General features: G+C 39.8%; 1 protein-coding gene across 5 annotated transcripts in view; it reads left to right on the top strand.

Moving 5' to 3' along the window:
- LOC134353594 (liprin-alpha-1-like) overlaps nt 1-3,323 on the top strand; it is a 155,849-nt gene extending 152,526 nt beyond the window's left edge. For 4 of the 5 annotated variants that reach the window (XM_063061692.1, XM_063061694.1, XM_063061691.1 and 1 more), the window contains 2 exons: nt 158-222; nt 2,003-3,323. In XM_063061692.1, coding sequence (XP_062917762.1) covers nt 158-216 — 59 coding nt within the window. In that variant the 3' untranslated portion in view covers nt 217-222; nt 2,003-3,323. The remainder of the gene's footprint in view (nt 1-157; nt 223-2,002) is intronic. The other variant, XM_063061693.1, reaches the window with a different exon arrangement.
- The last annotated feature ends 9,060 nt before the right edge of the window (nt 3,324-12,383 follow it).

Raw genomic sequence — 12,383 nt, 5'->3', positions numbered from 1 at the left:
CATTCATCCTTTAACATGTGATTTGCATTGAAACTATTTAACTCCGTGTTTTCAGCTCTAATCAACTGGTTCAGTTTTGCTTTTTCATTTGTAAGGTGGTTTCTTCGTAACTAACTGCATGTTCTCTGCATGCTATTTTTCTTAATGCAAATCACAGGCAGTGTTTCTGGAGAGCAAAGAATGGATTCTGCCACTGTACGAACCTATTCATGTTAATTTTGGGTAAGTATTCATAGAGTAGCTCCTCTCTGCCATGATCTCTGCATGTTATCATGCAGAAAGTTCCTTTTACTAATTAAAAATTCAGAGGAAATAGCTAGATGCCTTCATAATATTGTTTTGAGATAGAGATTCCTTCTGTAGCCTGGGTAAATGAATTGCTTTGTGGAGGAGCTGAGTACTGGAAGTATCCTTTATTTTCATTAAAGAAACAATGTTTAGATATACTATATTTAGTTCTGATGCAATTTAGAATTTGCAAGCAGTAGTGGTACACCAAAATTTCATGTAAATAGATCTTGCTATACCTACACTAACTTGTGTTCAAGTGTACTGCCATAAGTTTGAAGAAGTTTATGTAATGAAAAATCCTCTGATTTACGTAATGTTGGTCATTGTTATTTGATCTTTTTAGTATTTTGTTGCTCTCCTGACTTTTAACCAGCATGCTGTTCACAAGCTACCTGGGCAGGCAGGTAACCTCAGCATAGCTTCTTTCAGTATCTTTGTTAAATAACTTGTTGCATGTACATACGGACAACTGTCAGAACTGCCAATCCAACATTTCATTTTTGATTTACAATTACCCACTTGCAGGGAAGCAGCAGTGTGGTTCTTCTGCAGATTGTTATTGGTATTTTAGACCTTAGCTGAATATTAGATATCCCAATATGTTGTTACTTTCTCTTTAGCTGTGTGTGCTAATCATAAGCTGAGTAAACAGCCACTGCATATTTTTCAGCCACTATACATTCTGCTTAGTTCAGTTGCAATGTCCTACACAAGGGTAAAACTCAGCAGTGAAAATCTGACCAGCATAACTGGAGGTTTAATAAATGTCTGATTCATTTATGCTGTTTAGTCTATGTGTATATAAATCATTTTGGGGTCAAAAACTGATGGTTACAAAATAAATTTCAATGGGTTTCCGGCTTGTAGGATAACACCACACGTTCCCACTAATGAATTTCAAAATGAGAAATAAATTCAGTAAGGCTGCTGTCTAGAGTGCCTTCTCTCTGGTATAACTAAGTGTTGTTTTTAAAAGATAGTGGATGGAATTTTGAAACAATTGGAAAAAATGAAGCCATTACAGCGTTAGTTTCTTGTGGTTGGAAAGTTAAACAAATTGTTGTGTAATAAGAACAGGCTTTTTATCAGCTCACTAATTTCTGAAGGTTAAACTGGACAAACTTGCAAAGCAACACACCCAGTATAGCACACACCTTGAAGTTAATTCCAATGGTAATCTGTTGTCCCAGTGATGGAATGGTTTATCACTGGAATTAACTTGAGGATTTCCATTTTTATACGCTGTTGTGCATGCATGCTCTACAAGTAACTATCACCATTCCCTTGTTATAACAGGAAGAGCTGATAACTTCATTGTCATCACTGTAAATTCCAGATCATTTAATAACAAATTGTAAATTGACAAAGGGAAAGATATCTGGAAAATGCAACTAAATTACTATGCATTCAAGCTTTTCAACAGCATGGAGAAATGGTGCCAACCATGGTTAGAAGTCCACCCATTATGTCTGGGAAAACTGGTTAAATTATTTTCCAAAAATTTATTCCTTGTACAGTATTTCAGTTTCACTGTTACACTAAAATTAGAAGTAAATGACCTAACATGCTAGCAGAGTATATAAAACATTTTCTTGTACTTGCCTTTCCATCTGTTCATTCTTACCGCCGATCATGCACTTTGGGCAAATGTTGAATTTGATATATCATTTAATGTTTAATTTAGTATTTATTGGAGTCCTTTATTTTTCAGCTCACTTACACTATTTCAACAGATGACTGCACAGTAAAGCCTTCATACATGAAGTGTACGTCACGTCAATTGGTGCAAAACCCAGGATATCAGTAATGTAGCAATATTTCTAACTTGGACTTAATATTTTGCTACAGAAATTTTAATTAGTTGAACCACAAGTCATGAGTATCCTAGATATAAATTTTAGAATAACTGTTTCTTATATTTATGTAAACCTGTTTCGATATTGATTTATTGTAGATCTAGCTTTAATTGTGTACACCTGCTAAAGGCACATTTTATAATGTATAATTCTTTCTTACATCAATTTTCTTTACTCTTAATCGTGTTATTTTTCAAGGAAATGTACCATATGTCTGTACGTATTCATCCCTATGAATACCATGGGGGTTTTGTAAATCATTATGTAATTACTACAGATACGCAGATTTTTTTTATAAAGTTGAAGACAATAAAATGTTATGGCATTTTCATGCTGTTTTTCAAAGAGAAACTGCATGCTGACAGCACTAGGTTTGTTGATGTTGTAGTTAGTTCAAAGTCTGTAATTAAATCCTTTTTAAACCACCTGTTCTAATTTTTAAAACTGTAAATGCTTATCTTTTTTTTGCAGTATGGTTCATAATGCGTAGATGGATATAAGAGAGAAAGCCATATATATAGGAATATTAAGGATTAAGTGGAACTGAATGCAAGCAAAGACCTGTCACAGTATTTCCTCCCTTTGCTCTTAGGAAAAGGCTGGTATAACTTTTCAATGGACCAATATTTCTTGCTGGTATCAACTGGGTTGAAAAGGGAGGGCAGGTCTATTCAATTTATTGTATACGAAGAGGGGTACTTTTTAAAAATGAGATGAAAGCCTTATTTATTTTTCATGGACTATGGTTCACTGTTTTTGCAGCCCTTTCCTAATCTAGATACTGTGCATTTTATTTTGAGAGACGACCCATCAGTGGTAGACCGAGAAAATGTTGTCTTGGATATATCAATGAGACTGTTCAGTATTTTTGAAAAAAATATCATCAACATCTCAGCTACAGTTTCATTGGTATCATGGTGAGCTATGTATTGTGTACCTACACATTGTAACTGTCCTAAAGCTACTTGGATTGGTCAATTTTTGATGTTTGTTGGCCTGAATCATGTACTGTTATTTGTCCAACATTCAGTTGCTGTCTGAGATTTTCTTCTGCTGCCTTGTAACAAATTATGTACAGTCTATACAGTATGTTGAACTATTTTTATCACAGTATTTATTGCTTTCTTTCAATAAAATTCTTAAACTTTTATTTTCCACTGCCAATAAACAAAGTAAACTGCTTATTCAGTGTGTTTGGCTTTAACAATTTGCCCACAACTACACTCATTAAATTATTCAACCAACTGATCAGAGATGCTATTTGTATCCAAACAGGAGGAACTTTCCGCATGATTTTTCCTATTTGTTGCTTCTAGGATAGACCACACTAAGAATGTAGTGAGCATGATTAGTAAGTCTGCAAACAATACTGAAATTGGTGGAATTATAGATGGTGAAGAAGGTTGTCTGAGGATAGAGCAGGACAAAGATCAGCTGGGAGGTTGGGTAGAACAGTGGCAGATAGGATGTAATCCAGACAGTTATAAGGAAATGCACTTTAAATCCTAATAGAATTCAACCTCAAGTATAAATGGCTGAGAACCTTAACCATTAATGTACAGAGGAACTTTGGGTTTTTAGTTTGTACTGAGAGTGGCAGCACTGATGAATAAGGTGATGGTATTTAGTGTGCTTCCTTCATGGGCTTGAGACATAGGGTATAAGAGGCGAGGCATCGTATTGCAGCTGTACAAAACACTGGTTAGACTATACTTGCAGTATTGTGTACAGTTCTGGTCCAGCACTACAGCTTGGATGTGGCAGCAGAAGAGACCTACCAGAAAAGTGGCTAGAATGGAGGGCTGTAGTTTTAGAGATTGGATAGGTTGGGGTGATTCTTATGGGAATGTAAAATCTTGTATGTAAATTGGCCATTATGCTTCCTACATTACATCAGTGATTATGCTTCCTACATTACATCAGTGATTATGCTTCAAACAGACTTCATCGTATAAAATGTTCTTTGGACTATCCGTACATCATGAAGGTGAATTTATAAGCGAAGTTCTTTCTGACACCAGGAGATAGATCATTAGTTATTTAAGAAATAGCCTGGAAAATTAAACTCAAAATCAATATTGATATCAAAGATGAACAAATTTAAACTAATGCTGAAATATTGCTAAAATGTCTGACACACTAATAGGTTTGAATTTATGATCATTAAGTAACTGACCTTAATCAACAGCTATTAACCTGGTTGTCATTTCCCTTTACAAAATTGGAAAGAGGAAGGAAGTGCCGGGCTGCAGCAGCAATGCTGTAATCATTAATCATTTTCAAGAGAGAAGATCCCTGCAGAGGGGTCACCCTGCTATCTGGCACTGGAATTTCTCCACCGAGATCCTCCACAGCTATCTCCTCCCAGTGGCCAGTGTTTGTTAAAGGATGAGTCCTGACGAAGGGTCTCGGCCTGAAACGTCGACTGCACCTCTTCCTAGAGATGCTGCCTGGCCTGCTGTGTTCACTAGCAACTTTTATGTGTGTTGCTTGAATTTCCAGCATCTGCAGAATTCCTGTTGTTTGGCCAGTGTTGTTGTCCAAATTGCAATATAGATTCTGAGGATCCAGATGCAGAATGGAGATAGTCCTTGTCCTGTAACTAACTGCTCCAAGAGAAATGCAGAGCTGGATCAACCTCTAAATGTGACCTTTTCTGACCTCATGAATACTTTCTATCCCATCAATCAAAAACTCAAAAAAAAAATGCTTAATTATTTGCTTGCAAAAATCCATCTCCATCCTACATCTGTACTGTGATGGCAAGAGAGCTGTGATCTTTATCAATAAACCCTACTTCAGCACACTTTTGTCAGGCAAAGCTGCTCCATTGCCCCAATAGTGTGCTCAACCTTACTGCAACACCATCCTTCCTGGAGTGGAACTAACCTCGCATAGATGGGATACTGATCCCAAATGCTGGAAATACATGGCAGGTCAAGCAGCATCAGTGGAAGGCGAACAAGAGTTAAACTTACAGAATTGAAATGTTAACTCCTTTTCTATCTATAGATGCTGTGCAGTGGAGGGTGGGGGAGGAGGTGCTAGGTGGAGCAAACTAGTGGTTAGTCTGGGAATTGGAACACACCTGCTATTTATTCTGGGCTTCTTTGTGCAATACTCAGACCACACTTGTGTGCATGCACGTTGGAGGGAAAAGCTCCAAGCCTTCATTTCATCACCCACAAGACAAAGGTCCTCTAACAAAGTCCAACTGTAAAGGCTTTATGGAAGGTGTGGATCAATTGTCTTACCTCAGCAGCAATCTTTTAGCAAAACACATCATCTTCAGTGCAACTTAGATTAGGAGAAAGGGCAAAGAAGTGGCAGATAGAACACAGTGCTGGGAAACGTATGGTCATGCAGTTTGGTAGAAGGAAAAAAGATATAGACTATTTTATAAATGGGGAGAAAATTTGGAATCAGAATTCCCTGAGGGTGAACTTGCATGTTGAGCTGGTGGAAAGGAAGGCAAATGGTAGTTAGCATTCATTTTGAGAGGACTAGAATGTAAGTGCTGAGGCATTATAAGGCATTAGTCAGACTGCTGTTGGAGTATTCTGAGCAGTTCTGGGCCCCTTATTTAAGAAAGGATGTACTGGCCTTGGAGATGGTCCAGAGGAAGTTTGTGAGAATGATCCCGGGAATGAAAGGGTTACCATATGAGTGTTTGATAGCTTTGGGCCTTTAGTTGCTGGAGTTTAGAAGAATGAGGGGTATCTCATTTAAACATCAATATTGAAAGGCTTAGATAGAGTGGATGTGGAGATGTTTCCTATAGTAGAGGAGTCTGGGACTAGAGGTCACAGGCTCAGAATTCAAGAATATCCCTTTAGATCAGGGATGAGGGGGAATTTCCTTATACAGAGAGTGGTGAATATATGGAATTCATTGCCACAGACAGCTGTGGAGGCCAAGTCATTGGATATATTTAAAGCAGAGGTTCATGATTGGTAAGCATGTCAAAGGATTACAGGGCGAAGACAGGAGAATGGGATTGAGGGGAATAAATCAACCATGATGGAATGGCAGGGCAGACTTGGAGTGAATGATCTAATTCTGCTTCCATGTCTTGTGTGAGTCGGATTGTGGTCGACATCGTAGGGAGAGTTTTTCTTCCTTCTCCCGTCTGCGTGAGATGTGGGACATTTGAGAAACTTTGAACTTTACTGTGCTCACAGACTTCTTCATCAAGTTATGGTATTGTCACACTGTTTGTAACTATATGTTATAATTATGTGGTTTTGTCAGTTTTTTCAGTCTTGGTTTGTCCTGTGTTTTGTGATATCACGCCAGAGGAAATAATGTATCATTTCTTAATGTATGCATTACTAAATGACAATAAAAGAGGACTACATGTCTTCATAATCATCATCATCATCCTTTTGGCCATGAGCGGAAATGAATCTAAAGATAAAGACCTCAAGCCCAGCAGAGGACACATGGTCTACCAGGCAGCTACGATCCCTCACTTCCAGTATGCAACTGAGTCTTGGACTACCTACAGAAAACAGCGATACCATTAACAGTGTGGCCAAAGTTCTTCCAAGTTCACTGGCAGGATAACTGAATACATGAGAGCATTCTCTCCAAGGCAATATTCCATGTATTGTAGTCCTAATCATATTGCTCTGATGGACGGGCCATATGGATCTAATGCCCAAAGGAGTCTCTTTATTCTGAGTTCTGTCACAAGAGATTACCAAAGCTAGAAGATTAGATGAATAATAGATTACTCAAAGTTGTAACATCCCACTGGGTCTTTGAGAACGACTTTCCCATGAAGATTAGAGTAAAGGGGTACTCGGGAGTCTTTGAGTATCTTAATTCCATCTTCAGGAGCACACAGAATCCCAATGTAAATAGAAGGAGTGTTCCACTTCCCAGTCTAACCACGAGACTATCCAATGAATTGCCTCTTCCACAAGATCAACAGTGGCTTTTGCAAACCTCATAACCCACAGACTTTGAGCGAAATCAAATCATTCTGAATTGTGAAATAATGTTCAGGGAAGTTAGAGGCCATTTACAATTGATTCAGACTCAGATTCATTTATTTATGACATGCATCATCTATTTATTAATACAGTGAAATGTGTCATTTGTGCTAACAGCCAACACAGCCTAAGGATGTGGTTAATTTATGCTTTTTGTGTTTTACATTAGAGTAAGAGAAACAGGAGCAGGAGATGGCCACCTGACCTGTTGAATCTGCCTGCCTTTTAGTAAGATCATGATTCATCAGTTCATGGGCCTAGTTCCAGTTACCTGCCTTTTGTCCATAACCCTTAATTCCTCTGCTATTGAACTGTCTAACTGTATCATAAATATATTTGGGTAGCCTCTACTGCTTTTCCCGGGCAGAAAATTGCCACAGATTCAGTATTTTCAGGGAAAAGCAATTTCTCTTCATCTCTGTCCTAAACCTAATCCCCTGAAGCTTCAGGCTGTGACCCCAAGGTCTAGTCTCACCTACCAGTGGTAACAACTTTCCTGCCCCTATCTTATTTATCCCTTTTATTTTATATATTTCTATAAGATCCCCTTTCATTATACTGAATTCCAGCAACTATAGTTCCAGCCGACTCAAACTCTCCTCTTCTCCAGAATCAACCTGCAGAACCTCCTTTGCACCGCCTCCAAAGTCAGTGTATCTTTCCTCAGGTAACAAAACTAGAATCCTCTTCTCGTTGTCACCATTGGACAGGAGGTACAGAAGTTTTAGTTCCCATACTACCGGGTTCAGAAGGCGTAGAATCAAAATTAGGCATTTATCCCATTGAGTCTACTCTGCTACTCCATCGTGGCTGATTTATTATCCCTCTTAAGCCCATTCTCCTACCTTCTGCCCGTAACCTTTGATGCCTTGATTAATCAAGAACCTATCAACCTCTACCTTAAATATACCCAATGACTTGGCCTGTAGAGACATTTCTTACCCTACACCAATCTGGTTCCTGAACTGGAGTGGATAACTCCCATTCACCACTACTCTGAACTGATTCTACGACCTATAGACTCATTTGCAAGAACTTTTTCCAACTCGTGTGCTTGATATTAGTTTTTGTATTTGCACAGTTTGTGTTTTGGTCATCTTTGTGTGTCGATGTACAGTTTTCGTAAATTCTGTTGTATTTTTTGCCCTGTAAATGCCTGGAAGAATGAATCTCGAGATATCATCACATGTATTTACTTTGATTATACATTTACTTTGAACTTTGAACTTTGAGAACTGCACACAGTACACCAGGTGCAACCTCGCTAGTACCCCATACAGTTGCAGCATAAACTCCCCGCTCTTAAATTCACTCCCTCTAACAATGAAAGCCAGCATTCTATTTGCCTTCTTGATAAAATATTGCCCCTGCAAACCAGCCCTTTTGTAATTCATACACAAGCACTCCAAGTCCCTCAGCACAACTGCCTGCTGCTATGTTTCACCACTTAAATAATCTGATCTGTTTTCTTTCTTTCCAAGTATTCACCAACATTCTCCATCTATCAGACCCGGTCTTCCATGCATGTTACTGTTTCTGATGAGAAAGAGAAATCACACCTCAGTATCTTGTAGTACAGTGCCAATAGGGTGAATGTACAGTATGGGTTGTGTTTTGTAAAACAGTCTAAAAGGCAAACTATTTCAAATACAGTTGTGTCCATTCCTGCCTTCTGGCATATTGGTGCAGCAGTCAGTGCTGCTACCTCAGCCCCTGGGATTTGTGTTCAATCCTGACCTCTGGTGCTGTCTATGTGGAGTTTGCATGTTCTCCCTGTGACCATTTAGGTTTCTGAGAGCTCCTACAGTTTCTTTACCCCTCCCTACAACATCCCAGTAGGTTAATTGATGACAGTAAATAATTCCTTGGAGTAGTTAAATGGCAAAAGAATTTTAAAAAGGCATTTGAGAGAGAACAGGGAAACAAGTAGTGGGACAGATGGAATAATCATGTTGAGAGTTGGCATAGTCCTGATGGAGTGAATGGTCTGTCTCTGTGTTGTAATGAATGGCCTCTTACATCCAGGACCAGAGGCCACAGCCTCAGAATAGGATATCCCTTCAGTAGAGAGGTGGGGAGGAATTTCTTTTGCCAGAGAGTGGAATTCATTGCTGCAGGTGGCTGTGGAGGCCGAGTCATTGAGTATATTTAGAGCGGAGGTTGATATGTTCTTGATTAGTCAGGACATCAAAGATTATCAGGAGAATGCGGCTGAGAGGAATAGTGGATCAACCAAGATCAAATTGCAGAACAGACTCGACAGGCTGAACGGCCTAATTGTGCTCCTATATCTTATGGTTGTATGTTCTTTTGCTTTACTGCGAGCTGGGACAGTTCCGACAGGACAATGGCCTCTTGTTATGCTGAAACCTGGGACAGGCAAATGGGCTCTTGCTATGCTGGAAGCTGGGGCAGTTCTGATGGGTGAATGGTCTCTTTCTGTGCTGGGAACTGGCATGGTTCTGTTGAAGCGAAAAGAGATCTTGGGACACATAACTTAAAGCTTGTTCAAAAATGTTGCAAAGGAGCCTCCAAAATGATGAGAGAGAGGTGAAGGGGCATAGGAGAAAGTAATTACATTCTGGGAACATTAAAATACCAGGATTAGATGTGAACAAATATCTTAGAGGACTCTACATCTGGAGGAGCTTATATAGATGGTGAAGGGCTGAGATTTGAAAACAGAAGTGTGAATTTTAAATTATTTTATCTCAAACTGAGGAACAAAATAGTTCACAGTCTACTGGGTGTAATCTCAGTAGTGGCTTGTGTAACTACAATATTTTGTATATACTCCAAATCACTCGAAATAGACGCTTTTTAAACATATTGAGAAGATAACAGGTTTGCTTTGCAATTTTTAAAATTTATTCATTTTCAGGATCCATATATTGTCAGCAAGGCCAGCATTTATTACCCATTCCTAATTGCACTTGAGAAAGTAGTGCTGAAGGTCCTCCCAGAGTGCTGTTGAATAAGAGACCTCCAGGATTTCGATCCACACACAACAAAGACCCAGTGATATCTTTCAGATGCGACATAGGATGTCAGACTGCTTTGTTGGGCACCTTAAATCTGTTTGCCAAAATGTGAGCTTTACCATTGGGCATCCATTTTAATTTTAGTTCCCATTCCCATTCCAGCGTGTCGGTCCATGGCTTCCTCTACTGTCAAGTTGGAGATGCAACACCTTATATTCCAATCTCCGACCTGTCGGCGTGAACATTAATTTATCTAACCTCTGGTAATTTCATCCCCCTCCCCTTCTCTCTTTTTGGTCATTCCCCATTCTAGTTCCTCGCTTGCCACCTCTCTTCTCACCTTCTTTTGGTTCCTCTTCCCCTTTAACCCATGGTCCACTGTCCTTTGCTATCAGATTCCTTCTTTAGCCCTTTACCTCTTCCACTTATCCCCAATCACCCACTCAACTATCTTCTCCCTCACCTGCTAGCTTGTACTCCTTCCCCTCTCCACCTACCTTCTTATTCTGGCTTCTGCCACCTTCCTTTCCAGGCCTGATGGACGGTCTCAGCCTAAAACGTTGACAGTTTATTCTTCTCCATGGGCACTGCCTAGCCCGCTGAGTTCCTCCAGCATTTGGTGTGTGTTGCTCTCAATATATTTCAAAGTCTAGGACTAAAGGTCACAGCCTCAGAATACAGCCTTAGAACAGAGATGATGAGAAACTTCTTTAGCCAGAGGGTGGTGAATCTGTGGGATTCTTTACCACAGATGTCTATGGATAACGTCATTGGGTATACTTAAAGTGGAGGTTGATTGATTCTTGATTAGTCAGTGTTATGAGGAGAAGACAGGAGGATGCAGTTGAGAGGGATAATAAATCCTGTCCCTATGTTTCATGGTCTTATTCAAGATAACATGCAGCTTGCAGTGAAACCAGAAGGTGGTGGTGTTCCCATGTACAGTACTTGAAACCATTGTCTTTCGTAGTGGCGTTGGGAAGTGTTTTGGGGGTAGCCAAGGCAAATAACTGCAGTGCATCCTGTGGATATTACATGTTGTAGCAAATGTAAGTCAGCAGAGGATGTACATGCTACAGGTGATGGATGGGGTGTAGGTTGCATGGTCCTGGAAGATGTTCCATCACACTCTTGATGTGCCTTGTAGGCTTGTAGTTTCCAAAGCAGGGCAATAAGCAACCTGCCTATCAAATGTGCACCATGTTTCTTCCCTGGTTGCAAGTTACCAAGTCTCTGAAACATTATTTTTAATTTTGTTATTTTATTTAGAGATACAACACAGTCACAGACCCTTCCAGCCCAATCTGGCTGTGTTGTCCAATTATATCCATGTTGCACTTGGGTAGGACCAACCAGGGTAGATCTTACACAGTGAACAGCAGGGAACTGAGGAGTGTGGTAGAACAAAGGGATCTGGGAATACAGGTCCATAATTCATTGAAAGTGGTGGCACAGGTAGATAGGGTCGTAAATGAAGCTTTTGGCACATTGGCCTTTATATACTGTATCAAAGTATTGACTGAAGGAGATGGAGTGTTATGTTGAAGCAGTATAAGACATTGGTGAGGCCCAATTTGGAGTATTACGTGTAGTTTCGTTCACCTATCTACAGGAAAGATGTAAGCAAGATTGAAAGAGTACAGAGAAAATTTACAAAAATATTGCCAGGACTGGATGACCTGAGTTATAAGAAAAGATTTAATAGGTTAGGACTTTATTCCTTGGAATGTGGAAGATTGAGAGGAGATCTGATACAGAATTATAGAAACATAGAAAACATACAGCACAATACAGGTCCTTCGGCCCACAAAGCTGTGCCGAACATGTTCCTACCTTAGAACTGCCTAGTCTTTACCCATAGCCCTCTATTTTTCTAAGCTCCCCGTAGCCATCCAGGGGTCTCTTAAAAGCCCCTATCGTTTCTGCCGCCAGCAACCCATTCCACGCACTCACCACTCTCTGCGTAAGAAACTTACCCCTGACATCTCCTCTGTACCTACTTCCAAGCACCTTAAAACTATGCCCTCTCGTGCTAGCCACTTCATCCCTGGGGAAAAGCCTCTGACTATCCACATGATCAATGCCTCTCATTATTTTGTGCACCTCTATCAGGTCACCTCTCATCCTCAGTCTCTCCAAGGAGAAAAGGCCAAGTTCACTCAACCTATTCTCATAAGTCATGCTCCCCAATCCAGGCAACGTCCTTGTAAATCTCCTCTGCACCCTTTCTATAGTTTTCACGTCCTTCCTGTAGTAAG

Source organism: Mobula hypostoma, chromosome 11 (genome assembly GCF_963921235.1).
Source record: "Mobula hypostoma chromosome 11, sMobHyp1.1, whole genome shotgun sequence".
Lineage (NCBI taxonomy): Eukaryota > Metazoa > Chordata > Chondrichthyes > Myliobatiformes > Myliobatidae > Mobula > Mobula hypostoma.
This window is presented reverse-complemented; position numbering and strand designations above follow the sequence as displayed.